Source organism: Nelumbo lutea, chromosome 6 (assembly GCF_056320005.1).
Source record: "Nelumbo lutea isolate HS-2025 chromosome 6, American lotus-T2T, whole genome shotgun sequence".
Lineage (NCBI taxonomy): Eukaryota > Viridiplantae > Streptophyta > Magnoliopsida > Proteales > Nelumbonaceae > Nelumbo > Nelumbo lutea.
Genome location: NC_142689.1, coordinates 29,726,889 through 29,752,570, shown reverse-complemented (window position 1 = coordinate 29,752,570; position 25,682 = coordinate 29,726,889). Strand labels below are relative to the sequence as shown.

The 25,682-nt window shown below is 37.8% G+C and overlaps 1 protein-coding gene and 1 long non-coding RNA gene across 25 annotated transcripts in view; one reads left to right on the top strand and one right to left on the bottom strand.

Annotated features, from left to right (window-relative positions):
* Positions 1-500: 500 nt before the first annotated feature.
* LOC148848270 (uncharacterized) overlaps positions 501-25,682 on the bottom strand; it is a 45,086-nt gene continuing 19,904 nt past the window's right edge. For 3 of the 14 annotated variants that reach the window (XR_016100689.1, XR_016100685.1, XR_016100680.1), the window contains 4 exons: positions 7,447-7,492; positions 6,122-6,214; positions 3,031-3,099; positions 501-2,918 (listed from right to left, as the gene is read on the bottom strand). This is a non-coding gene — a long non-coding RNA (uncharacterized LOC148848270). The other 11 variants (XR_016100684.1, XR_016100677.1, XR_016100678.1 and 8 more) reach the window with 10 other exon arrangements.
* The window catches only part of LOC148848269 (pentatricopeptide repeat-containing protein At2g13420, mitochondrial-like), a 37,469-nt gene continuing 20,159 nt past the window's right edge, over positions 8,373-25,682 (top strand). The window contains exons 1-5 of one of the 11 annotated variants that reach the window (XM_088949398.1): positions 8,380-8,539; positions 8,691-10,181; positions 24,745-24,819; positions 24,914-25,029; positions 25,124-25,237. In XM_088949398.1, coding sequence (XP_088805524.1) covers positions 8,709-10,124 — 1,416 coding nt within the window. In that variant the 5' untranslated portion in view covers positions 8,380-8,539; positions 8,691-8,708 and the 3' untranslated portion in view covers positions 10,125-10,181; positions 24,745-24,819; positions 24,914-25,029; positions 25,124-25,237. Of the gene's footprint in view, positions 10,182-12,103; positions 12,269-13,963; positions 14,271-24,061; positions 24,251-24,744; positions 24,820-24,906; positions 25,030-25,116; positions 25,238-25,682 lie in introns of those variants that run through there. The other 10 variants (XM_088949397.1, XM_088949390.1, XM_088949389.1 and 7 more) reach the window with 10 other exon arrangements.

The following is a 25,682-nucleotide window of genomic DNA, read 5'->3' as shown; positions in this document are numbered from 1 at the left end:
ACTCAAGAAAAACACATTTCTTGGCCTTATGATCAAATTTCTTGCAATGAGGGCCAAGAATGTGAACAAAAGAAACACAACCAAAACCCTTAGAGGTACATGAAATATGTCTCCATCTGAAAAAAATGAGGCTAAATGGCACCTTAAACCCCAAAGTCTATGAAGGAACACGGTTAATCAAATGAACGGCTGTAAGAAAACTACATCTCCCCAGAATTGCATAGGAACTGAAGCACACACCATAAGACTCCTTGCCACATCCACAATGTGTCTGTTTTTCCTCTTAGCAACTCCATTCTATTGCAGTGTATATGTACAACTACTCTAATGAACTACACCATGTTTTAGGAGATACGTGGTCAGGTCCTTCTCAAAGTGCTCTGGCATTATTTGATCTAAAAGCCTTAGTTCTCACACCAATTTGTGTAAAAACCATATGGTGGAACTGTCGTAACAAGTTAGGAACCTCATCACGTGATCTCATCAAATATATCCAAGAATATCATGTATAATCATCTACAAACAAGAGAAAGTAACATAATCCTCCCATGGAAGGGATATGATATGGCCCCCATACATTAGTGTGAACAATATTAAAAGCAGAAGTACTTCTTTTATTACTTGGTTTACAAAACTAACAACAATGCTTTCCTAATTGACAACTCTCACACTCCAAAGTAGATAACTGAACAGACTCAAACAATTTTGGGAAAAGACATTTTAAATAACTAAAAGAAAGATGTCCTAAGCGATTGTGCCAAAGCATAATCTGGTTCACTGACTCTGACCCACTACTACTGTTGCTGCTAACAGGATGGCCCTGATGTCTTTGAATCTTATCCAGAATGTAGACTCCATTCACCTCATGACCACTCTCAATCATCTTCTTTGACTCTAAATCCTGCAAAACACAATTACTAGGAAAAAATGTCACAAAACAATTCAAATTTTTTGTCAAAGAAGTAACAGACAATAGGTTGGTATGAAGTCTAGGGACATGTAAAACGGAAGACAGAGTTATATCATTAGTCAATCTAATTGTCCCCTTCCCAGCGATGGGCATATGTGAACCATCTACAGTAGAGACCTAGAATACAACTGATAGGAATTGAAAATGGTAGGGGCATTAGTCATATGCTCAGATGCTCCTGAGTCTATAATCCAATGAGGTCCCTCCTTACCTGGAGTGGATGCAAAATTTTCATATGCTCAGGTTCTCCTAAGTCTATAATCCAAGGAGGTCCCTCCTTACCTGAAGTGGATGCAAGATTTGCAGTTGCATATGAACTACCTGTATGTGTAAAAGAAGTGGTGTAATTAGCTCTTGCATTATGTTGTCCATTTGGAAGGTTAGAGCTAGGTGAATCTTTTTTACTCATAAGCTGTCCAAACCTCTCCAATTCTGTTCTCACTACTGCTACTGCAATGGATTCTTAATCAGATTGGGAGTGAGGGGCTAAAGAGTCTCCTGTGGTCTCCACCTCCTATCTAATAACTAACATAAAACATCTACTCAGAAAAACATCATAAAACTAATTAATCTTCAACACATTTCTAACAAAGGTTTTGTTTGATGACATCACCTAACAACAACATGGATGGTCTTAGTATTTAGCATAAATGTGAGGGGAAGTTTAAGTCTTTTATCCATTTTTATTTAATGATTAGCTACATAAATTACCACTATTCCTCAGAAATGCAACTTGGGTGAGATTGGCCCAACTCACAAATGTACATTGATTGGGTTTGGATTTTCAATCCTTAATCTAGGTTTAGGCCCTAAAGATTAGTTTTTTTTTTTGCCAGGCATGTGCCTAGCCTTAGGCAACCTAAATTTGACTCAACCTTATCCTAACCTAAGCCCAAGCTTATTGTATGCATGCATATATGCATACATAGACACTTGTTTGTATCCATACAATTTTTTTTCGACAAACCATGCATATATGTATACATCTGCACATACATAGTATATCCAATTTTCACTGTTCATTTTTCAGATTCGGGAGAGGTGAGGGGGAGTCGGTCCCATTGACCACTTTTCCCATGTTTATTTTTCACGTTTATGTAGGATAATATCACTTATTCAAGTAAATGATACCCATCTCCTAGGTGGGTAAGTAGCTTTCCCACATGGGGAAATGTGACAAAATGTATTGGGATAATTTTGTCCATTCTAACAATGACTTCTATGAATAAAAGAGTCATTGTTAAGAGTTATATGGGTTGATCGACCAACCCTAAATCCCTAATTCAACCTAGGTTTGAACCCAACCTGAATGTAGCAAATTTTAGTGTGATTGGACAAGAATTGGATAGTTCAAACTTGATGGACTTGGGACTTGGGTCCAATTCTTAGGGTTGGACCTGGGTTGAGCTAAAACCCAGCCCAACCCACCACCCCTACCATTCATATTAGGGCTGCAAGTCAGGACGGGTTAGGTCGGGTTGAGGCCAACCCTAGCCTAACCCTATGTTCTAAACCCCCAATCCTAACCCTAATCCAACTCGACCTACCCAACCCTAACCCTAACCCTAACTAATTCCTTCAACCCTAACCCAACCCGATGTCAACTTTGGGTTGGTTTGGACTCGGGTTGGGCCCAACCCAACCTTCCCATCCCTTAAAATCTAGTAGAAAAATAAGTATTTATTTATCATGAGTTATGACTTATGATAGAATTTTTCTCAAAAATATAAATTCATGAAATCAACAATAATGAAACATAAAATTATGGAAATAAAATCACTAATAACAACTCATAGGATTAAGCAAATAATTAGAATCTATTTGATAGGTCAAACATAAAAATTACAAGACAAAAGGAAAAGAGAAGTAGTCAAGTACGTGTGAATAATGAAACAAATGAACACCTCACCTATAACCCCAATAACAATATAAGCATATACCTAAATACCTATAAAACAAAGAGAAACAACAATGGCAAAATTAGTGAAAACACTCCTGAATAATAAAATAAATGATATAATTTAATTCATGCAAATAAGTGGAATAGAAATCAACTTAACTTTTAGTTCAATTAGAAATGAATTCTTCACCTACAACTTATCCTTTGGCTGAATTTACAATTAGTTCTCCTAGACAACATCACAACAAGAGTAAAAAATTACAATAATCACACTAGAATCAACTTCTCATGCAAAAAAAGAAAAAGAAAACAAACAAAGAAAAACATAACCATATCAATTTTAAAAAAACTATTTAAGCGCCACAATTATAAAATTGTTCCAAAGCTCCATATTCCGTAACATGCTATTTCTAATTGTCCAAATATACAATAGATGGTTCTAAAATGTTTCATCCAATCATAAAAATAAACTCAAAAATAAAAAATTCATATAGTCTTGGCTCTTAAGTCCTTGATATGATGAAAACTACTATTCCCTAGTCCTCTTGTCCTCCTACTCCATCATTCACTCTTGCGACCTAAAAAATAAATAATAATATATTAACATTATTATAAAAATATATTAAATAATAACATTAGATTATGCTTATTTAACAATCTTATCTTGAAAGAGACACATCACATGTTACGAAAAAAGTGGAGTGTAGTATTACCCTCATCAACTAAAATGTTTGAAAATTAGAAAATATAGTCATTAGAGTTTCACATTAAACTACTTCAATATTATCATAATTCATTAACATAAATAGATAAAACAATTCACCTTTTTCTACATCCTCAAATTCTTCTAGTTTTCCTTCAGGTTCTAGTGTTGGGGACGCTAATCGTAACCAATTTTGTGCACACATTAAAGCTTGAACAATTTTAGGTGTTAGAGAACTACAAAATCTGTTAAGCACTCGACCTCTAGTGCTAAAGGCTGATTCTAAAGGAACTATGGACACTAGAATTGTAAAAATGTCCCGTGCCATAAAAGAAAGGGTGCGAAATTTAGCAACACTTGAACTCCACCATTTCAAAATATCAAAATGTTGTGTGTCATTTTCGATACTTTTTTTCCAAATATCTATCCAATTCTGACCTTAATTGATTGATTTCTTCTTCCATCAAAAAGCTCTAATATTCATCTTAAGTATTTATATTTTCGTCATCCATAGCAAGCTCAACAAAATGTCCAACCTCAGTAGTTGATGTTTGGGGGCCTGAATAAGTAGTTTGATAGTATTTGAAGAGACAATTCAAGTCATCCATAACCTTTTCAATCATTTCATAGACCTTTTCAGCTTCATAAATCTTTAAATAGCAAATTTCACATACTTAATTTATACCTTGGGTCTAGAATCATAGCAAATACCAACATTAGGTTAACATTGTCAACATTTCCCCAATATTTGTCAAACTTTTCATTCATCTTCATAGCCATATCAGAAAAATAAGGATCTACATGCATGCATCATTGTATTAGAAATCTTTTAACTTGACAAATTTTATGAAAATAAATATTTGATATAACATAAGAATGCCCAGATAATCATTTTGATACATCATAAAACTTCTTCAAAAAGTTGCACAAAATTTCTGCAGTCTTCCAATCTTTCTCCGTAGGAATACACTCCTTAAGGTCTCTGGAAAAATTCCAATCTTGTTCATCAAGACGTTCAAAAGCCTTTTGAAACTTCAAAGTCGTATCTAACATAAAGTACATAGAGTTCCATCTAGTTGGAACATCTAGATAGACAAGGCATTTGCTTGTAATCCTTTCTTGTTCAACACAAGCTTTGAATTGTTGATGCCTTGCGGTGAACTCCTTACATACTTTACACTATTATGGATTTTTGATATCACATCCTTCATCTCCTCCATTCCATCTCTCATAATCAGATTCAACATATGTGCATAGCAGCATACATGAAAGTACTCATCATCTAATAATAAACCATTTTTTTCATGAGTTTTCTTTTTAAACTTCTAATGACAACAACATTAGCAGTGCAATTGTCTACTTTAAGAGTGCATAACTTTTCTATCCCCCATGACATTAAACAAAACTCTACATTTTGAGCTATCACCTCACCATTATGTGGACACGGAACTATACAAAAGTTGTTAATCCTTTGTTGTAGGTTCCAAGAATTATCGATGAAATGCATTGTAAGGCACATGTAAATAAGATTTTGGTTAGATGTCTATAGGGGTGAGCATTATTCGATTAAAATCAAATTACCGAATCAAAAATTTTGGTTTCGATTTTTTTGGTTTGTTTTTTCAGTTTTTGGGTAATTCAATTTTTAACAATTTTAGTTTTCGGTTTTAGTTTTCATATTTAAAATTTTGGTTAATTGAAAAAACCGAATTAGCTAAAATTAATTATATAATATATAATATACAATATTTAATATATAATATGCTATATATTTATATATTAATATATTATATATAATGTTTTATAATGAAATTAAATTTCATAATATATATTATAGGTTATAATATATAATATTATATATATAATAACTAAATTTAGTTTTTAACCGAAATAACCAAAAACATAACTGAAAATTCCGGTTTGGTTATTTTAGTTTTATTGTAAATCAATTTCAGTTTCAGTTTTAAAAATTTTGGTTTATTCGATTCGGTTTTTAATTGAATAAACCGAATGCTCACCCCTATATGTCCACATGCCTGTAGTGAGGCAAATGCATTGATCCATTGTTGAAATCAAGTCTTTCAATTTCTTTTTTTTCATCCTTGTACAACTCTAAACAATCCTTTGTCACAGTTGTATGGGACATGATATTAAATATAGGCTGTAAAGCCCTCACAAAATCTTGGAAACCTTCATGTTCCACAAAATTGGAAGGCAATTCATCAAGAATTATCATCCGGGCAAGTTGTTTCTGACAATGCTCTTGTTCAAATTTTCAATTAACTATGACATCTTTTTCTTGTTCATTTGATGTAGCTGGTTAAAATGACAAAACTTGTTGATTTTTGTCCTTCGCACTAAAAGGGCATTTACTACATTTGGATAAATGCCTAGAAAGTGTGCTAGTTCCTTGAGAACTTGCGCACCCGAATTCTTGATTGCAGTAATTACAATTTGCCCAGGTTGGTTTTTAATCATTTGCATTTTTCTTTTTAGTAAAATGCTTCCAAACAGAAGATGCATTTTTGCTTGGTTGCTTGGGTGTTACCTCTGAAGTTGCTTTCTTTGTATTCACATCATTATGAGGTCCAAACCCATTTTTGTTTTCCATTTCAATGTCATTGTCTCCCATAGTTGATATCTACAAAAAAGATAAACATATTATAACAAATTAGTATAATAAATAAACTTACATTTATATGGATGGTGATGAATTAACATATTACATATACAAGACTAAAAAACTCACATAAAAAAAAAGAGTCAAACACTAAGAAGAACAAACAATCATGGAACCGGGAGCCCACCATTCACCTACATGCCAAAGTATAGGCTATTGGGCTATCTTGTTTTGCTAAAGGACCTAACCATATGAGGTGGGCTTTCCATGAAACAACTCCAAAATTGGCCTTGCTGAATCCTGCGAAATCTGGTCCGCCCATAAATGCAACTAGGCAAAAATTGGCCCAAAATTGTCTTGGCTCATGATAGGCTGGGTTCAACTGACTTGGAGGGTAGCCTCTATAATCCATGGGCTTGAACTTGGAGAATAATTTGGTGGAGCCCAAATGTAGGTCATTCACAGGCAAAGGCAAATGATCCAATGGATAATTGGATACACCTGTGACCTGTCGTTTACTCCAATGGAAAGAACATGTTTTAAGTTTTTAATGTGGCAAATGGCTGATATCATTTGAATATTTTTTTTTTGTTTTTTAAAAAATATTTTGTTGGTCTGCCGAAAAGAAAGAATACTTAAATAGTTATTTTTATGAAAGAGAATACTTTAATAGTTTTACTCCTATTATGATTTCTGAGTTATTTGTAGAGAAAAATAAAGGATAAAAGAATTACACCAATTCTAAAATAATACAACCTTGATTTAGAATAAAAACAAAGATGAAGTCAAACATTTGTTTACTTTTTTGATAAAATAATATATTTCCTCTTTTAAACAAATATTTGTTTTAGATTTTAAAATAAAAGAAAGTTAAAGATTTGGCAAACCCAATGAACAATTAAACAATTAAATAGTACAACAATTAGAAAGTAAAAACTTAAATCACTAATAGAGTAACAGTTACATAAATAGTAAAATGACAGGCCCTATTGCCCTATTCTAATCATCCTAGAACAAGAAACCTAATCCAAAAGTCTGAAATAGTGTGTGTAGTAAAAAACTAAAAAAACACCATTTGAGACAAAATATTTAATGGTGTGCCATCAGCCATGAGTTGTGAGTGACGAACAGGTGAACAGCTTATTCATATTTTTCTATATTAGTAAAAAACTAAAAACACCATTTGATGATTTAATCTCACGTGAAAGGAAAGGAAGAAATAAAAAATATATATATTAAGATTTAACACTTACTAGTTATGCGGCAGCAAGCCATCAGGCAGCTATGGGTGATGGGCGTCTGGGCGGCAAGCAAGAGAGAGTAGAACACTTTAGTCTTTAGATGGGCGGCAAAGAGGAGAGAGGAGAAGAATAAAATTTTCAAAAAAGATAAAAGGTTATTAGGGTTTTAGTTTTGTTGATTACTTGATTAGAATGTGATTAACTTAAAGAAAGGCATGATAGTATGTAGGGGGGCTATACAACTATCATGCATCTAAACAAATCATGGTATGTTATATATATATATATATATGACATGTAGTAGAGTTGTAGACTAGTAGATTAGTAGTCTAGTACTATAGGGGTCAGGTTCAGGTTCAAGAATTTCATCCCTAACCCTAACTTGATCATCAACCCGACTCAACAAACCCAACCTTTTCGGGTTGGGTTCGGGCCAATCCGGCCCAAGTTGCAGCCCTAATTCATATATATATATATTGGTAAAATACCCCTACCATTCATAGATCCCATTTTGCCCATTTTTATAGATCCCATTCAACATCACTGAAAGAAGTATTTTTTAGCCATGATTATCTAACTAAAGATTTGGACCATTTTGCCCATGCCTTAATATATAGTTAACTAATCTTGAAAACCGTAGTGATGTCAATGGACTCCGAAACTTGAAATCCGATCCGACATGCAATCCGATTAAGACCCGAGGCCCAGACTAACGGGGTTGGATTTGGGCCGTTCGGCTTAGGAGTTATCTCCAACTTTCAGTATGGGTGCCGCCTGTCCGGTCGGGTAGCCGAAGAATATACACTGTATCGGGTATGGTCTTTCGGGCCGAGCCTTTTGACAATTTCCCAACCCGAGCCCACCCAAGTTCCCCGAGGCCCAGGACGAAGATCAAGCCCAAGTCAGCCCATTATTTAGCCTGATAAAACAAATGCAATGAAGAAAAGAGGGAAAGAAGATCCGCCGCTGTGTTCCCGCTACTTCTGTTGCCTCCACACTCTACCCTCTAGCGACATTGCAGAGAATACATGACAAGGTGGCAATTCGGTGAGCATTTCCTGAGGCTTGGTGGTAGAGGTTAGTCGACGTCGCCGATGGCGTTCAGGTTAGCTCATCGCCATTTTTCTCTGGTGTCCTATTCCTTTTTTAAAATACGCTTCTTATCCTACGCATCCCATTTTAACGAGCCCCTCCAAAACGAAGAGATGGAACTAAGGTTTTCAGAAACCCTAAAACCCGCGCTTCCTTCTCTCCAGATATCCAAAGACGTAGACATGGTTTCCAGAATCTTAATCGAACAGCATAATCCTTTTCATACCATGGAATCCTCTCTACAACTTAACGGCATTAGAGTTTGCACTCATCTGGTTCACCAAACTCTAAGTCGACTAAGAAATGTCTCGAAGATCGCATTAGGATTCTTCATTTGGGCAAAAGATCAGGCGAATTATCGGCATGATGCCGCCGCCTATGATCTGATGATTGATATATTAGGAAAAGTACGCCAATTCGATGTCGCTTGGCAGTTAATCATTGAAATGGACCAGCTGAATCTGAGACCCACTTCAAAAACTTTTGGCATCTTGATTCGTAGATTAATAGCTGCAGGTCTTACTCGTCAAGCAATTCGTGCCTTTGATGACATGGAAAATTTCATAGAGAGAGAAGCGGATGGAGAAGATTTCCGCTACCTTCTTGATACGCTTTGTAAATACGGATATGTGAAGGTTGCTACGGAGATCTTTAATAAAAGGAAATTTAAATTTGAACCCGATGCTAAAACTTATACAGTTCTGATTTACGGTTGGTGTAAGCTGAACAAACTCCAAATGGCCGAAAAATTCTTTAGGGAAATGGCGGATCGTGGATTCGAGCCAAACGTTGTTACTTATAATGTTCTCTTAGATGGGATCTGTCGGAGATCAAGTTTGCATCCTGAAGCCCGATTTGAGAGAACCATTCGAGCAGCAGAGAACTTGCTTGATGAAATGCATAGGAAAGGAATAGAACCTGATGTCACAAGCTATTCTATTGTTCTCCATGTTTATAGCCGGGCCCATAAACCAGACTTGTCTCTTGATAAGATAAATTTGATGAAAGACAAAGGAATTTGTCCTACAATAGCAACGTATACATCCGTCATTAAATGCCTTTGCTCCTGTGGTAGACTACAAGATGCAGAAGAACTGCTTAAGGAAATGGTGGCTAATGGAGTAAGCCCATCTGCTGCCACTTATAACTGTTTCTTTAAGGAATACAGAGGGAGGAAGGATGCGGATAGTGCTTTGAAACTCTATAGGAAGATGAAGGATGGATCTTCTTGCATGCCTAGCATGCACACATATAACATCTTAGTGGGAATGTTTTCAAAACTAGATCAGATGGACATTGTACGAGAGATATGGGATGACATGAAAGAGAATGGAGTTGGGCCAGATTTGGATTCCTATACATTATTGATTCATGGGTTGTGTGACAAGAAGAAGTGGAGAGATGCTTGCCATTTCTTCATGGAAATGATAGAAAAGGGTTTTCTTCCACAGAAGATTACATTTGAGACTCTCTACCGAGGTCTCATACAGTCTGATATGTTGAGAACTTGGAGAAGATTGAAGAAGAAGCTTGAGGAAGAGTCTGTAACATTTGGTTCTGAATTTCAGCGTTATCATTTCAAACCTTATAGGAGGTGATATGCCAATTGCCAAGGGTATTGACTATTGAGTTAAGAAAAACTTCTGAGTTATAAGGTATTAACATTTCATTTTCCCACAGTTATGTTCCATGATTGATTCTTTTACATTATGGTTTGAAAATCAGCCTGGACTATTAATCCTAGACTCCTAGAATAAAATTAATTTCTAACATTTTAGTACTTGTTTTGTTAGTCCTATCTGTTTCTACATTTAATTTTCCATGGCATATTTTTCCAAATCAAATTGAGTTATCAGTACTGTCTTTGTACTGCTGTAAACATGCAGGGCATAAACTTCTGTAAAACAAAGAGATTATTCTGGTTGAATTTTATTTATATTTTTCATTTTTAATCTTAGTGTGCTTTGTTTTTTACCACAATTTCACATAATGCATTTTTTGCATGTAATCCCCATGTCTTGATATGCTTCCCTTCTAACCCTTGCACAACTTGAATCTTTCTGCTATTGTTGTAATTAGTTATATCCATCAAAAATATATTCTGTTTTTTCATATTATAGTTGTTTGCATTTAATCATTCTTGTGAATGTATTTAAGCTAGTCTTAAATATGATCTGTTTTTTCACAACTTAAATTTATTCTAGAGGTATGTTAAGCTAGCCTTACATTCTCATTTCATTTCTTTTAAATTATTTCCTTTTTTGAATTCATTTTCATGGTAACTAGTCTAGTCTAGTCTAGGTGATACGGTCATACAAGAACAAAAAGAAAAATCAAACTTGGTGTTTTATGGATTTTTGTATACTTTTTTTACAGTAGGGGTATTTTGGTCATTTTTAGGTTGTTTGTGGGGTTTATTCTATTAGCTTGGTTCATCTAATCATAATTTAGTTGTGCATAATTTAGTTGGAGTGTGAGTGATAGGATCAGGATTCGGAAGTTTGACTTTCCTTTATTTAGGAAAGAGTCTGGTTGACCTCATCAGTCTATACATGTGTGTATTATTGCAAAAATGTGGTGGATGATTTTGGAATGACATTTGAATGATTTTTCCTGTATACAATGCTTATGGTTTGTGATTCCGATAGACTGATTCTAGGCTTTATCTTTGTACTTCTCTTTAATTGCAAGCAGCCATTACAGCTATGAAACCTTCAAATTATTTGTCAAAGGAGTTCGTTCAACATCCCTTAACATGTTAGGCTACCTTGATATTTCTAATTTGTCTTGGTAAGATGGTGGAGGTGGACCATGTGACCACACATAACACATTAGGCTAAACTTGCAGTTCTTGATTGTCATAGTAAGGTAGTAAGTCTTGGAAGCAGCCTCTATTTTTCCACATGTTAGTGGATTGTTTTTATGTTATTTGGGATCGGAAAAAAGGCAATCACACACTGGGTAATTTGGTTTTACATTTGATTGTTAGCATTTCTGTGTTTTGTTATAGGGTTGCAATAAAGTGTTGTCACTTGTCACTATGTTAACTCATGGAAATCAAATCACCAAGGCATGCATTCATTGGGTGACTTGATTTTTTTACTTTAACCCGCTTAACATGTTAGGCTACCTTGACATTTCTAACTTCTCTTGGTAAGATAGTAGACCATGTGAACACACACAACACATATTAGGCTACCTTTGCAGTTCTTGATTGTCATAGTTAGGTAGTAGACCTTAGAGGTAGCCTCTATTTTTCCATATGTTAGTGGGCTGTTTTTATGTCCTTTGGGGTAGGAAAAAAGGGCAATCACTCTGTTGAGATTGCTTAGACAGGGGTATTTTTGAAACTTTTTCTCTTGTACTATTTTTGTAGTTAGCCCCCAAGTAAGGGCTTCCTTGTAATTATTATTTTCAAAGTATCAAGTTTTTTTGAGGGCGTGAACAGTAACTAGAACACACCTCTCGACACATCTCTTGTTCTTCTTCTTCTTCTTCTTCTTCTTCTTCTCTCTCCTCTTGCTTTCTCTCTTCTCTAAACCCTAGTTTCATCTTTTGTTTGTCAACTTGGTATCAGAGCGGGTAAGGGAACTTGGAATACATCTCATGCTGATCCTCTCTCATGAGGTGAACTGTTGACATCAGAGACCACCGCCGGATGACGTCAGCAGTTCGTACAGGTGTTGGCGGCAGCCAATGAAACTTACATGGTTTGATTTGCCCTGATTTTAGCGGAATTTTGGTATGACTCTTGCCCTCATTCGAAGCTTCTATGATTTTTAGTGATTTTTTCAAGGGGAAATCGCAGAAATTTCAGATCTAATGTTGGGCCTTGTACATCATGTTTAATGGCTTCTTCTGTTCTAAAACCTAGACCATTCAAGTCATTTTAATCTTGGGGAATGATAGAAAGTTGTCCCGTAATTTTCTTAGCCCTGTATAATTTTTGGGAGTTTTTTTTCTCCCTTTATTTTGCTGCCAATTTGGTTTTTTGGCCTCCTTTTGCATCTTAACCGTATGGCGACCTTGGTTCTTGGGTTTGTGGCTTTGGTTAAGTATTGGGGGTCTTTTTTTGGTTGGCAAGAAAGTGTCTTGATAGAATATAGAATCATCTAAGGATGTTCAGATGGTTTCCAGTGTATTCCCGGGAAGTGCTGATATTGTTAGTGGGATGATAACTACAGTTAAACTTGATGGAACCAATTTTTTAAAGTGGTCTCAATTTGCTAAACTTACTATTACTGGGAGAGGTAAACTAGGATTCATTACAGGAAATAAGGTGAAGCCAAATCTTGAAGACCCGAAATTTGCAAAGTGGGAATAGGATAACTCCCTTGTGATGTCATGGCCGATTTGCTCAATGCAACTTCATATTGCCCAAAAGTACATGTTTCTTCCAATGGCCAATGATATTTGGGATAGAGTTGTTGCCACTTATTCCCAAGTTAATAATACAGCTAGAGTGTACCAGCTTCGGAGGGAAGCTTGTAGTATGTGTCAAGGGGAGAGATCTGTGGCTATGTATTTCTCTTTTCTACAATCTATTCGGGAAGAAATGGATCACTTGAAAGCACTCGTATGGAAGGACCCTGAAGATGGTGAGCAATATCGGAAGTACATAGAAGAGAATAGCGTGTTTGATTTCTTGGCTGGCTTAAATTCAAAGTTTGATTTTACCAGGCAACACATTCTTAGTGCTGGCATTGTCTCTCTTGCTTCCGCTTACTCCCTTGTACAAGGGGAAGAAAGTCGAAAGACCGCCATTATGCAACCTCCTATGATTGATCACTTTGCTTTTATGTCATCTCGACCTAAGCAAAATACTAGCAAGCACCCTATTACTGAGAAGGCTAAGGATGCTATTTGTGATTATTGCAAGAAGCCAAGACACACTAAGGAAAGGTGTTGGAAGCTCAATCCTCATTTAAATTCGAAAAAGTACAAAACCGGGAAGAAGGGCAACGCTCACTTGTCTACAGTTGGTAATGGTGCTCAACCTTCTGATGTGCTTGATTCCTTTGACGTAATGGACAAACTTAGGGATATATTGTTGCAGCTGGAAAAGGGTGGTACATCCTCCTCATCTGGTTCTAGACCTAGTAATCCATCTAGTTCATATGCCAAAACAAGTACTGCACTTTCTTGTTCCACATCTTTTAGCCCATGGATTGTAGACTCTGGGGCCAGTGCCCATATGACCGGTATACCCTCACATTTTACCTCATATAATTTAACCTTAGGGAAGGGCAAGATTACTGTTGTTGATGGATCTCAGACCCCTATTTCGGGTCAGGGTGAAGTCAAACTCACTCATAACCTTTCTCTTGGATCTGTTATTCATATGCCCCAGCTATATAAAAATTTGTTGTTTGTTAGTTCTCTCACGAAATCCCATAATTGCTTAGTGACTTTTTTCCTATCCATTGTATTTTTTCAGGACCTAAGCACAGGGAAGATGATTGGAAGTGGGCATGAAGTTGATGGAGTCTACCTCTTTGATGGACCTTCAGAGCATGGACTATCAAGCTAGATTGAGTTTTGTTCAAATGAAAAAATGAGTCTTTTGAAATTATGGCATTGTCGTCTTGGTCATATGTCTTTCAATTTTATAAAACTTTTGTTTTCAAACTTGTTTGACTTTGTGCCAAAGTTGAATTTTGAATGTGAAGTTTGTCATTTGTCCAAACAATGTAGAACCACATATTTTGCAAGCTATAAAAGAAGTAATGTTGCTTTCCTTTTGATCCATACTGATGTTTGGGGCCCATATGTTGTCCCTTGCATGGGTGGGTATAAATATTTCATCATCTTCATTGATGACTACAGTCAGTATACATGGCTCTACTTGATGAAAAGTCGGGATGAAGTTCCTATGATTGTTCAAAACTTCATGAATATGGTAGAGACACAATTTGATAAAAGAGTGAAAATAATAAGATCTGACAATGCCAAAGAATACTTTGAACATCAGTTGCATAGATTTCTTGAAGATCGGGGTATTATTCACCAAAGTTCATGCAGTCATACTCCACAACAAAATGGGGTGGTTGAAAGGAAGAACATGCATGTTGTTGAAGTTGCTCGTGGTTTACTGTTTCAAACTCATGTTCCGATTCGTTTTTGGGGTGATGCTGTTGAGACAACTGTGTATCTTATTAACAGACTCCCATCAAGGGTCCTAAACCTTCATTATCCTCATCAATTTCTCTTCCCCGATGACCCCCCTTTTAATCTATTCCTCAAGATCTTTGGTTGTGTTTGTTTTGTTCATGACATGAGTCATTCTCGACGTAAGTTTGATCCTAAATCAGTTAAATGTGTATTTCCTAGTTACTCTCCAGTCTAGAAAGGCTATAGATGCTTTGATGCTTTATTTGGTAAGAGATATGTCTCTAAAGATGTTACATTTTTGGAGTCCTCTTCCTTTTTTCAGTCATCCCATCATTCTCTTCAGGGGGAGAATGCGAGTGAAGATTGGACTCCCTTCTGTCTTCTTGTTCCTCTCTTTCTTCCTTGTAACGATGGTATTCCTTCTCCTCCTCCTCCTCCTCCTCCAGTGTATCGACCTCGGTCCTGGAAACAGTTTTTCATCAGGCACAATAAGAGGGTGGCTCCTGAAGCTGAATGCTCATCACAATCTGATTCCCCAAACTCAGGTAATCTTGAAGCTCTTGATAATCCTATTATTGATTCTGACCTTGATCTTCCTATTGCCATTCGAAAAGGGAAGAGGACATGTAACAAGTATCAAGTATCCTATTACTAACTATGTGTCTTATGATGATCTCTCACCTTCCTATTGTGCCTATATTTCTGAAATTTCTTTTGTTTTCATCCCTCGTAGTATTACAAAGGCAATGCAATCCCCACATTGGAAGAAAGCTATGAACCAAGAAATGTAGGCCCTAATAAAGAACCAGACTTGGGAGGTTGTTCATTGCCCAAAAGATAAGATTCCTATTAGGTGTAAGTGGGTTTATAGTATTAAGCACAAGGTAGATGGCTCAATTGAGAGGTACGAAGCTCGACTTGTAGCCAAAGGATACACTCAAATTTATGGCATTGATTATTTAGAAACCTTTGCTCCGGTTGCTAAAGTGAACTATATTCGTGTGGTTTTGTCTCTTGCTACCCATTATTCTTGGCCTTTATATCAAATGGATGTAAAGAATGCCTTCCTTAATGGGGACTTACAAGAGGAAGTGTATATGGACTTACCACCTGGGGTAAGCTTTCCTAATAGTGATGGAAAAGTCTGTCGCCTAAAGAAGTCCTTATATGGGCTCAAACAGCCCCCAAGAGCCTGGTTTGACAAGTTCAAAAATGCTATCTTAAAGATTGGGTTTGCTCAATCTCAGGCTGACCACACCTTATTCATTAGAAGAGTTGATAGTATAGTAACAATGTTGATAGTATGTGTTGATGACATTGTTGTGACAGGTGATGATATCACAGGTATCTCACAATTAAAGTCCTTCCTTGCTTCTGAATTTGAGATTAAGGACCTTGGTAATCTCCGATATTTTTTTGGCATTGAAGTTGCAAGACCCAAGAAGGGAATTTTTCTGTCACAAAGGAAGTATGTACTTGATTTGTTTTATGAAGTTGGGAAATTAGGTTGTAAGCCTGTAGAAACTCCAATTGATCTTAACCACAAGTTGAGTTCCACTAAAGGAGAAGTTCTTCCAGACAGGGGGATATATCAAAGATTGGTAGGTCGTCTTCTGTATCTCTGCTTGACTAGACTTGACATATCCTATGCTGTTGGAGTGGTTAGTCAATATATACATGAACCCAGGACATCTCATATGCAGGCAGTTAACAAAATTTTAGCCTACCTGAAAGGATGCCCAGGTAAAGGGATGTTGTATTCCAACCACGACCATTTAAAGATTGAGGCTTACACAAATGCTGATTGGGCAGGGTTCATTGATGATAGAAGATCTACATCTAGTTATTATGCCTTAGTGGGAGGCAATTTGGTTTCGTGGAGAAATAAAAAATAATCTGTGGTTGCTCGTTCTAGTGCTGAGGCAAAGTATAGGGCAATGTCTCATGGAGTGTCTGAACTACTCTGGTCGAAGACCTTATTGACTGAGATGGGCATCAAAGCAGATATCCCATGAGACTATATTGTGGCAATCAAGCAGCCATAAATACTGCCCACAATCCTGTCAAACGTGATCGTACAAAGCATATTGAGGTGGATAGACACTTCATTAGAGAAAAGGTTGCTAGCGGAGAGATTTGCCTTCCTTTTGTAAGGTTGAAAGACCAACTAGCTGATTGCCTTACTAAAGGTGTCCACCATCCAAAGTTTGCTAAGAACCTTGACAAGTTGAGCATGATTGACATATATGCTCAGCTTGAGGGGAGTGTTGAGATTGCTTAGACAGGGGTATTTTTGAAACTTTTTCTCTTCCTTGTACTATTTTTGTAGTTGGCCCCCCTAGTAAGGGCTTACTTGTAATTATTATGTTCAAAGTTGTTAGTAGACTCTACCAGATTCTAGGTTGAAGTAGAGAAGAAGAAAGAAAAGAGAAAGAAGAAGAAGAAGAAGAAGAAGAAGAACAAGAAAAGAAGAAGAAGAAGAAAGAAAGGTTCGGCCAGACTAGAAGAGAGTCTAACTCATCTTCCCTAGCTGACCACCTTGTATTTATTCAAAAAACATAGAGTTACAGGAAAGACCATTTTGTCCCTCATAGAAGATGGGACACATAACTTAAACTCAGATACAATAGACCTTTCACTCTCAAGCAGATAATCCAGAATGACCAAAATACCCTTGACTCGAGCATTCTAACACTCCCCCTCAAGCTGGAGAGTATATATCATATAGTCCTAGCTTGTTACAAATGTAATCTATTCTTCCCCGAGACAATCCCTTTGTGAGGAGATCTGCCCACTGATTTCCTGAGCTCACATGAGATGTGGTTATCACCCCACTTATTACTTTATCTCTTACAAAGTGACAATCAACCTCGATATGCTTAGTTCTCTCATGAAAGACGGGATTGGAAGAGATGTGAACAGCAGCTTGGTTATCACAGTATAATTTCATGGGTTTGTCAATTGAGAATCCCATCTCTTGAAGCAAGTTCTTTAGCCATACTAACTCACATGTGGTATGGGCCATAGCCCTGTACTCTGCTTCTGCACTACTTCTTGCCACCACTGTTTGTTTCTTGCTCTTCCAAGTTACAAGATTGCCACCAATGAAGGTACAATACCCTGTAGTTGATCTCCTGTCTGATATAGAACCAGCCCAGTCAGCATCTGTGTACCCTACTATCTCAAGAGTTCCTCCACTTTGGTATAACAAACCACGACCTGGAGCACCTTTTAGGTACCTAACAATTCTCAGAACAGCTTCCCAGTGAGGAACCCGAGGATGTTGCATAAACTGGCTCACCACACTCACAGCAAATGATATATCTGGTCGGGTAATGGTCAGGTAGTTCAATTTGCCCACCAATCTTCTGTATCTTCCAGGATCATCAAACTCTTCACCCGCATCAACACTCAGCTTGGCATTGAGTTCCATAGGAGTTTCTGCTGGTTTAGCACCTAACAACCCTGTTTCTTCAAGTAGATCAAGAACATATTTTCTCTGACATAGGTTGATCCCATGTTTTGACCTCGCAACCTCTATTCCCAGGAAATATTTCAGCTTCCCCAGATCTTTCGTATTGAAGTGATCCTGTAAGAATTTCTTCAACCTGTTGATTCCATTGCTATCACTCCCAGTTATGACAATATCATCCACGTACACGGCTAGCAAGATTTTCCCATCCTTTGAGTTATAGCTGAACACAGAATGATCAACCTGACATTGTTTCATCCCAAAGGCTTTCATCACTTCACTGAACCTGCCAAACCAAGCACGTGGAGATTGTTTCAGTCCATAAATTGCCTTTTTGAGCCTACACACTTTGCCAGACTCCCCCTGAGCAACAAACCCTGGTGGTTGCTCCATATACACCTCCTCAACTAGATCACCATGCAGGAAGGCATTTTTGATGTCAAGTTGTACAAGAGGCCAATCATACATAGCAGCTAATGAAATCAGCACCCGAACTGAACCAATCTTAGCCACAGGAGAAAATGTCTCCATATAGTCCACACCATACATCTGAGAATAACCCTTGGCCACCAACCTCGCTTTCAATCGCTCCATACTGCCATCAGGAAGATACTTCACTGTGTAGACCCATTTACATCCAACTGTGTGCTTACCGGAAGGAAGAGCGGTGAGTTCCCATGTGTGATTATGTTGTAGAGCAGAGAGTTCTTCTTCCATGGCTTGCCGCCACCCTGGAGAGGCAAGAGCTTCCTGGACAGTCTTGGGAATGGGAACAGATGAGAGTAATGATATAAATTTGCAATGAGAAGCAGAAAGGTGAGCAGTAGAAACATAGTGTGAAATGGGGTGAGAAGTACAAGTACGTTTACCTTTTCGCAGAGCAATAGGAAGATCGGGATCTGAAGGAGGAGCAGTAGCAGGATCTGTCGACAGGGGCTGAAGTGGAGGAGGGCCCAATGCACTTCTGCGGGTATACACTTGAGTGATCGGCGGCTTCCCAGTAGTAACAGGCATAGGATGTGCATCTGCAGTAGAAACAGGAGCTACTGGAAGGATGTCCACAACAGGTATAGGAAGGGGAACCACAGAGGGAGAGGAAGAGACCCCAGCATCTGAGAAGAACGGAATTGACTCAAAGAAGGTGACATCAGAGCACACAAACGATTTATGAGATTTTGGGTTATAACACTTATACCCTTTCTGAGTCCTTGAGTAGCCAAGAAAGATACACTTAGTAGCTCGAGCATCTAGCTTGTCTAACCCAGGCCCCAAGTGTTGAACAAAACAAACACAGCCAAAGATTCTTGGGGTAAGAGGAAATGGAGATAAAGTGGGAAACAACACGGAGAAAGGGGATTGACTTCCAAGGATTGACATGGGCATCCGATTGATAAGAAAACAGGATGTAAGAACAGCATCACTCCAAAAATGTTTTGGGACATTCATATTAATCATCAAGGATCGAGCAGTTTCAAGAAGATGTCGATTTTTTCGTTCAGTTACACCGTTCTGTTGTGGGGTGTAGGCACAAGAAGTTTGATGAATGATCCCATGATGTTCTAGGTATTGCTGAAATGGTGAGGAGTTGTATTCTTTGGCATTATCGGAGCGAAGGATTTTAATATGAACACCAAATTGAGTGCGTATTTCAGCATAAAATTTTTGAAAAATAGGGAACAACTCACTACGATCTTTCATAAGATAAATCCATGTCATCCTTGAAAAGTCATCAACAAAGATTACAAAATACTTATACCCATTGTATGACACCACTTTAATTGGACCCCATACATCGGAATGAACTAAAGAGAAAGGACTTGAGACACGACTATCAACTCTTGGACTAAATGAGACTCTATGATGTTTACCCAATTGACATGACTCACAATCTAATGATGAAAGATGACTCAAGGAAGGAACCAGTAACTTCAAGGCCTTGAGAGAAGGATGACCAAGTCTGCAGTGCCACTGAAGAGGAGTAAGAGATGACTGAAAAGCTACTGGAGGACCACCACCATCAAGGTAATATAATCCACCTGCTTCATGCCCTCCACCAATCTTCCTCCCCGTCTTGAGATCCTGAAACACACAAGAAGAAGGGTAGAAGGTTACAGAACAATTAAGAGACTTGGTTAATCTGCTGACAGACATAAGGTTAAAAGGAAACTTAGGAACATATAAAACAGATGATAAAGGCAATGAGGGGTGATTAACATCACCAACACCACAGATAGGAGATGTAGAACCATTAGCAAGTGTAACTGTTTGAGGTGTGGAGGAGTGGGAAAGGGAAGAAAATACATCATGAGTCCCAGACATATGGTCCGAGGCCCCGGAGTCAATGATCCAGTGTGAGTCTTTGGAAGCTAAGCAAGCCATACCTGAATGGGCAAGTGTAGCGGTGTTCTGTTGAGATGTTTGAATGAACTGCTCATATACTGCACGTGGTACACTCACCATTTCCTTCTCAGAAGCACAAGTAGATGTGGAGGGGATTGGGTCAATTTGCTGACTTTCAGTAATTGTGTCACTACCCTTAGTCCTAGCATGGTTAGCCCAAGTGTTGGGTGTACCACGCAAATCATAGCAGAAATTAACTGTGTGCCCCTCTAAACCACAATGTGTACACTTTCTCTGAGTATAACTCCTTCCTCTTCCCCGACCTCCCCCTGAGTCTCGACCTCCAGTCCGACCACTAGCCCTGCTAAACATGTGACCACCACGGTTGCTTGGGAGTCCACTCCTGACACCACCACTTCTATTTCCACGACCACCCCCTTTAGTCACTACCAAACCAGATCTGTTAGAGAGAGAAGAATGTTCTACCAATTCAATGGATGTTCTCTTAAGACGAGCAAAAACTTCTTCAAGTGAGGGAAGAGCAGATCCTCCCAATATTTGTGCTCTGACAGGCTCATACTCAGCCTTCAACCCCACAAGAAACCTTGTCACATCAAGCTGCTCATGTTGCTGTTGTTGGATCTGAACATCTGATGTTAGAGGATGATACACATTAAGCTCATTACGAATGTTCCTCAAACTTGCATAGTACTCTTCTAAGCTTTGACTCCCTTGCTTCAAATTGAAATACTCTTGGTACAACTGATACACCCTAGTTGTATTGTCTTGTCCAGAGTACAACTTCTTAGCATGATCCCAGATTTCCCTAGCTGTATCTAGGAACATGAAGTTCACACTAATCTTTGGTTCCATGCTGTTCCAGAGCCATGTCATTATCTGTGCATCTACTTGTTCCCAGTCACTGATCCCAGGGGAATCAGAGGGAGGCTTCTCCTCTCTTACATGTTTTACCTTTCTCTTGGCCTTCAAGAACACCTCCACAGATTTTGCCCATGGTACATAATTCTCACCATTCAACTTGATGGATGTCATTTGAACACTTAGATAGTCTGGAGAAAGCATTACACCTGTTTTGTTATCATTCCCATTTTCAATTGAAGCCATCTTAATTATTTTACCTTCAAATATACAACACAACCTCACACTCTTTCACAAGACTTATCTCACTTATAACACCACCAATTCCAGCTTCTTTAAATACACATTACACACCACACACTAAGGCTGAAATCACTCAGTCTTCACATCAAACACCTGGGCTGCACACTGCAAACCATTCACCATCAACACACTAAGACTGAAATCACTCAGTCTTCACATCAAACACTTGGGCTGCACACTGCAGAACCATTCACCATCAACACACTAAGACTGAAATCACTCAGTCCTCACATCAAACACTTGGGCTGCACACTGCAGAACTGATTACACACAAGGTATAGGAGATCACTTTTAAATATTTTTATATTTTTTTGAAACATAGATACACCAATCACCACGACACAACCACCACCAATCTACTGCTGTTGTGAACTTCAGCAGTCGACAACTCTTCTTTCAACATACATACGAAGAGAAATGCAGAGGAACACGACTGAGATGCATATCAGTCACACTGAGTACCACCACCACAACCAACTTTTGAAACAAAAAAAAAAAAAGAAACATTCACAGTCCCTTGGACAAACAACAGTAGTGTTCATACCTGTCCACATTCAGCCCTCTTCGATACTGAATAGAGGGTTTAGTATACCACTCCAACGACCACCACAGCAACGACGGGAGGCATCCTCACCTCCAGGCCCACAAAACGACAGCTCCTTTTCAGCCCCTTATCGAACCTCCACTCAGGTCAGTCGAAGAAGGAAGAAGATGACTGTGAAAGTTGGCGGCGAACCCAGAAGGAGAACAGCAGCAAGAAAGAAATGAGGATACGACCTTACAGCTCTGATACCATGTTAGTAGACTCTACCAGATTCTAGGTTGAAGTAGAGAAGAAGAAAGAAAAGAGAAAGAAGAAGAAGAAGAAGAAGAAGAAGAAAGAAAGGTTCGGCCAGACTAGAAGAGAGTCTAACTCATCTTCCCTAGCTGACCACCTTGTATTTATTCAAAAAACATAGAGTTACAGGAAAGACCATTTTGTCCCTCATAGAAGATGGGACACATAACTTAAACTCAGATACAATAGACCTTTCACTCTCAAGCAGATAATCCAGAATGACCAAAATACCCTTGACTCGAGCATTCTAACAAAAGTATAAAGTTTTTTTGAGGGTGTGAATAGTAACTAGAACACACCTCTTGACACGTCTTCTCTTCTTCTTCTTCTTCTTCTCTCCTCTTGCTTTCTCTCTTCTCTAAACCCTAGTTTCATCTTTTGTTTGTCAGCTCACTCGTTGGATAATTTGGTTTTGCACTTTTTTGTTAGCATTTCTCTGTATTGTAGAGTTGCAAGAAATGTTGTCACCATTGAAACTCGTCAAAACTAAATCAACTAGGCATGCACTGATTTGGTGATTTGATTTTTCACTTGAAACAACCACTTGACATGTTAGGCTACCGTGATGTTTCTAACTTAGCTTGGTAAGATAGTAAACCATGTGACCACACACAACACATATTAGGCTAACTTTATAGTTCTTGGTTGTCATAGTAAGGTAGTAGACCTTGGAGGTAGCCTCTATTTTTCCATATGTTAGTGGGCTGGTTTTATGTCCTTTGGGGTAGGAAAAAAAGTTAACCAGTCACTGGGTAATTTGGTATTGTTAGCATTTCTCTATTTTATTGTAGGTTTGCAAAATAAAAATGTTGTTACCATGTTAACTCGTTGAAACAAAATCAATCAGGCATGCACTGAATGGGTAATTTGATTTTTCACTTGAGCCGACCGCTTAACATATTAGGCTACCTTGATATTTCTAATTTGTCTTGGCAAGATAGTAGACCATGTGACCACACACAACACATATTAGGCTACCTTTGCAGTTCTTGATTGTCATAGTAAGGTAGTAGACCTTGGAGGTAGCCTCTATTTTTCCATACGTTAGTGGGTTGTTTTTATGTCATTTAGGATTGGAAAAAAAGAAATCACTCACTGGGTAATTTGGTTTTATATGTGATTGTTAGGTTTCTGTGTTTTATTGCAGGGTTGCAAGAAAGTGTTGTCACCATGTTAACTTGTTGAAACCAAATCATCCAGGCATGCACTCATTGGGTGATTTGATTTTTCACTTGTACCAATTGCTTAACATATTAGGTTCTCTTGATATTTTTAATTTGTGTTGGTAAGGTAGTAGATCATACGACTACACACATCACATATTAGGCTACCTTAGCAGTTCTTGATTGTCATATTAAGATAGTAGACCGTGGATGTAGCCTCTATTTTTTAATATGTTAGTGGGTTGTTTTTATGCCATTTGGGGTAGGAAAAAAGGCAACCACTCATTGGGTAATTTGGTTGTATGCTTGATTCTTTGCATTTCTGTGTTTTATTGTCGGGTTGCAAGAAAGTGCTGTCACCATGTTAACTTTTTTTATCAGCTTTGCCACCATGTTAACTCATTGAAACCAATATGCCAAAACCCCTAGGACTGATGGAACATGGCAAGTTAACCTCTTAAGACTATCACGTTTGGCATACCATCTTACTCCACAACTCCCCAGCCAACATCTCAGTGGATCAGGTAGCTTTCACTTTTGCAGCACTAGCTCTCTCACCAGCAGCTCTCACTCTAGCAGTAGATATCTCTTTCCATGATGGCTCTCACTTTGTTTCAGGTAGGTGTTTCCATTGGTGGCTTTCACTCTGCTGCATATCGTGGTGCTGAAGTAGTAGTAATGGTAGTGCATGTAGAGGAGTGGTTTTCTATTGTATTTTTTGCCATTTATTAGTGCCCATGTATGCGAGGAAATAAAAGGAAAGCAGATACAATATATAAAATAGAATATGTTTGATTCAGGATTTAGTAATTTGAGTCTATATAATAATCAGACCTTTGCATATCTAATAGAAGGCTTAAGATGGAACAATAATAATGGAGAACCATTTTTTTTTAAATTAATCCTTTTTCCCATTCTGTTTTATTTACTGATAGTCAGATCTTTGTTATGGTTCTGCTATTTATCTCCTAGCTAAACTTTATTCCATTGTGCTTTATGCCCTGTTTTACCCATGACGTGAATTTACACTAAAAATATTCAATGATGAAAAAAGAATCTACACTAAAATATAAAGTGTTTGACACATACAATGTTTATTTGGTGGTATGTAGCATTGCAGTTTTTGCCCCATGGGCCATGTTATCACTCCAAATTCATCTCTGATGCCAATGGTGGATATGATAAAGGTATAATTTTGTTTTGTTCCAAATCATTCTTTAATTATCTTTCTAGTTTGGTTCTGAACCATCACTTCTAACTCATGCCTGATGAAGGATTCAGTCAATTTTTAAGTTGCACTCAGATCCTGCGACGTGGATGACATATGATGTCTAAATCCACTCAAGGTGGAGATGGTGCTGGTGCTGTAGAGTTAAGAAATGCAATAAATGATAAAGGTATAATTTTGTTTTGTTCCAAATCATTCTTTAATTATCTTTCTAGTTTGGTTCTGAACCATTACTTCTAACTCATGCCTGATGAAGGATTCAGTCAATTTTTAAGTTGCACTCAGATCCTGCGACGTGGATGACATATGATGTCTAAATCCACTCAGGGTGGAGATGGTGCTGGTGCTGTAGAGTTAAGAAATGCAATAACACAAAGGTAGCCAATTTCTTTTTCTTCATCATCATCTAAGCCTTGTCCCAACTATAATGGGTTACATGAATTTGTTTCATCATTCTGTTCTGTGAAGTGCCTTATCCAACTAAAAACATTTCTTTTACTTTTCTTCATGGTGTGAAGAAGAAAAGATGGAAAAAGGTTGAATGAAACTCCAAGTATCCCACCGTAGACTGGGTCCTAACTGGTATCAAGCTTGAGAATGATTTGATTATTCTGATTTGTGATATGATGAAGGTTATAACTGGGACCAGTCTAGTGGTAAGTCGTGATTCTTGAAACATCAGTAGATTGCAAGTTAGTTACTAGGGTCTTATATCCATCTAAGGTCTTGCATACCCAGACCCAAGATATTTCCCTTGACCTTTTGTTTCTTTTTGGTGCTGGTGGGTGGGGGGATGGGGTCTCCCTTGAGAAGATACACTAG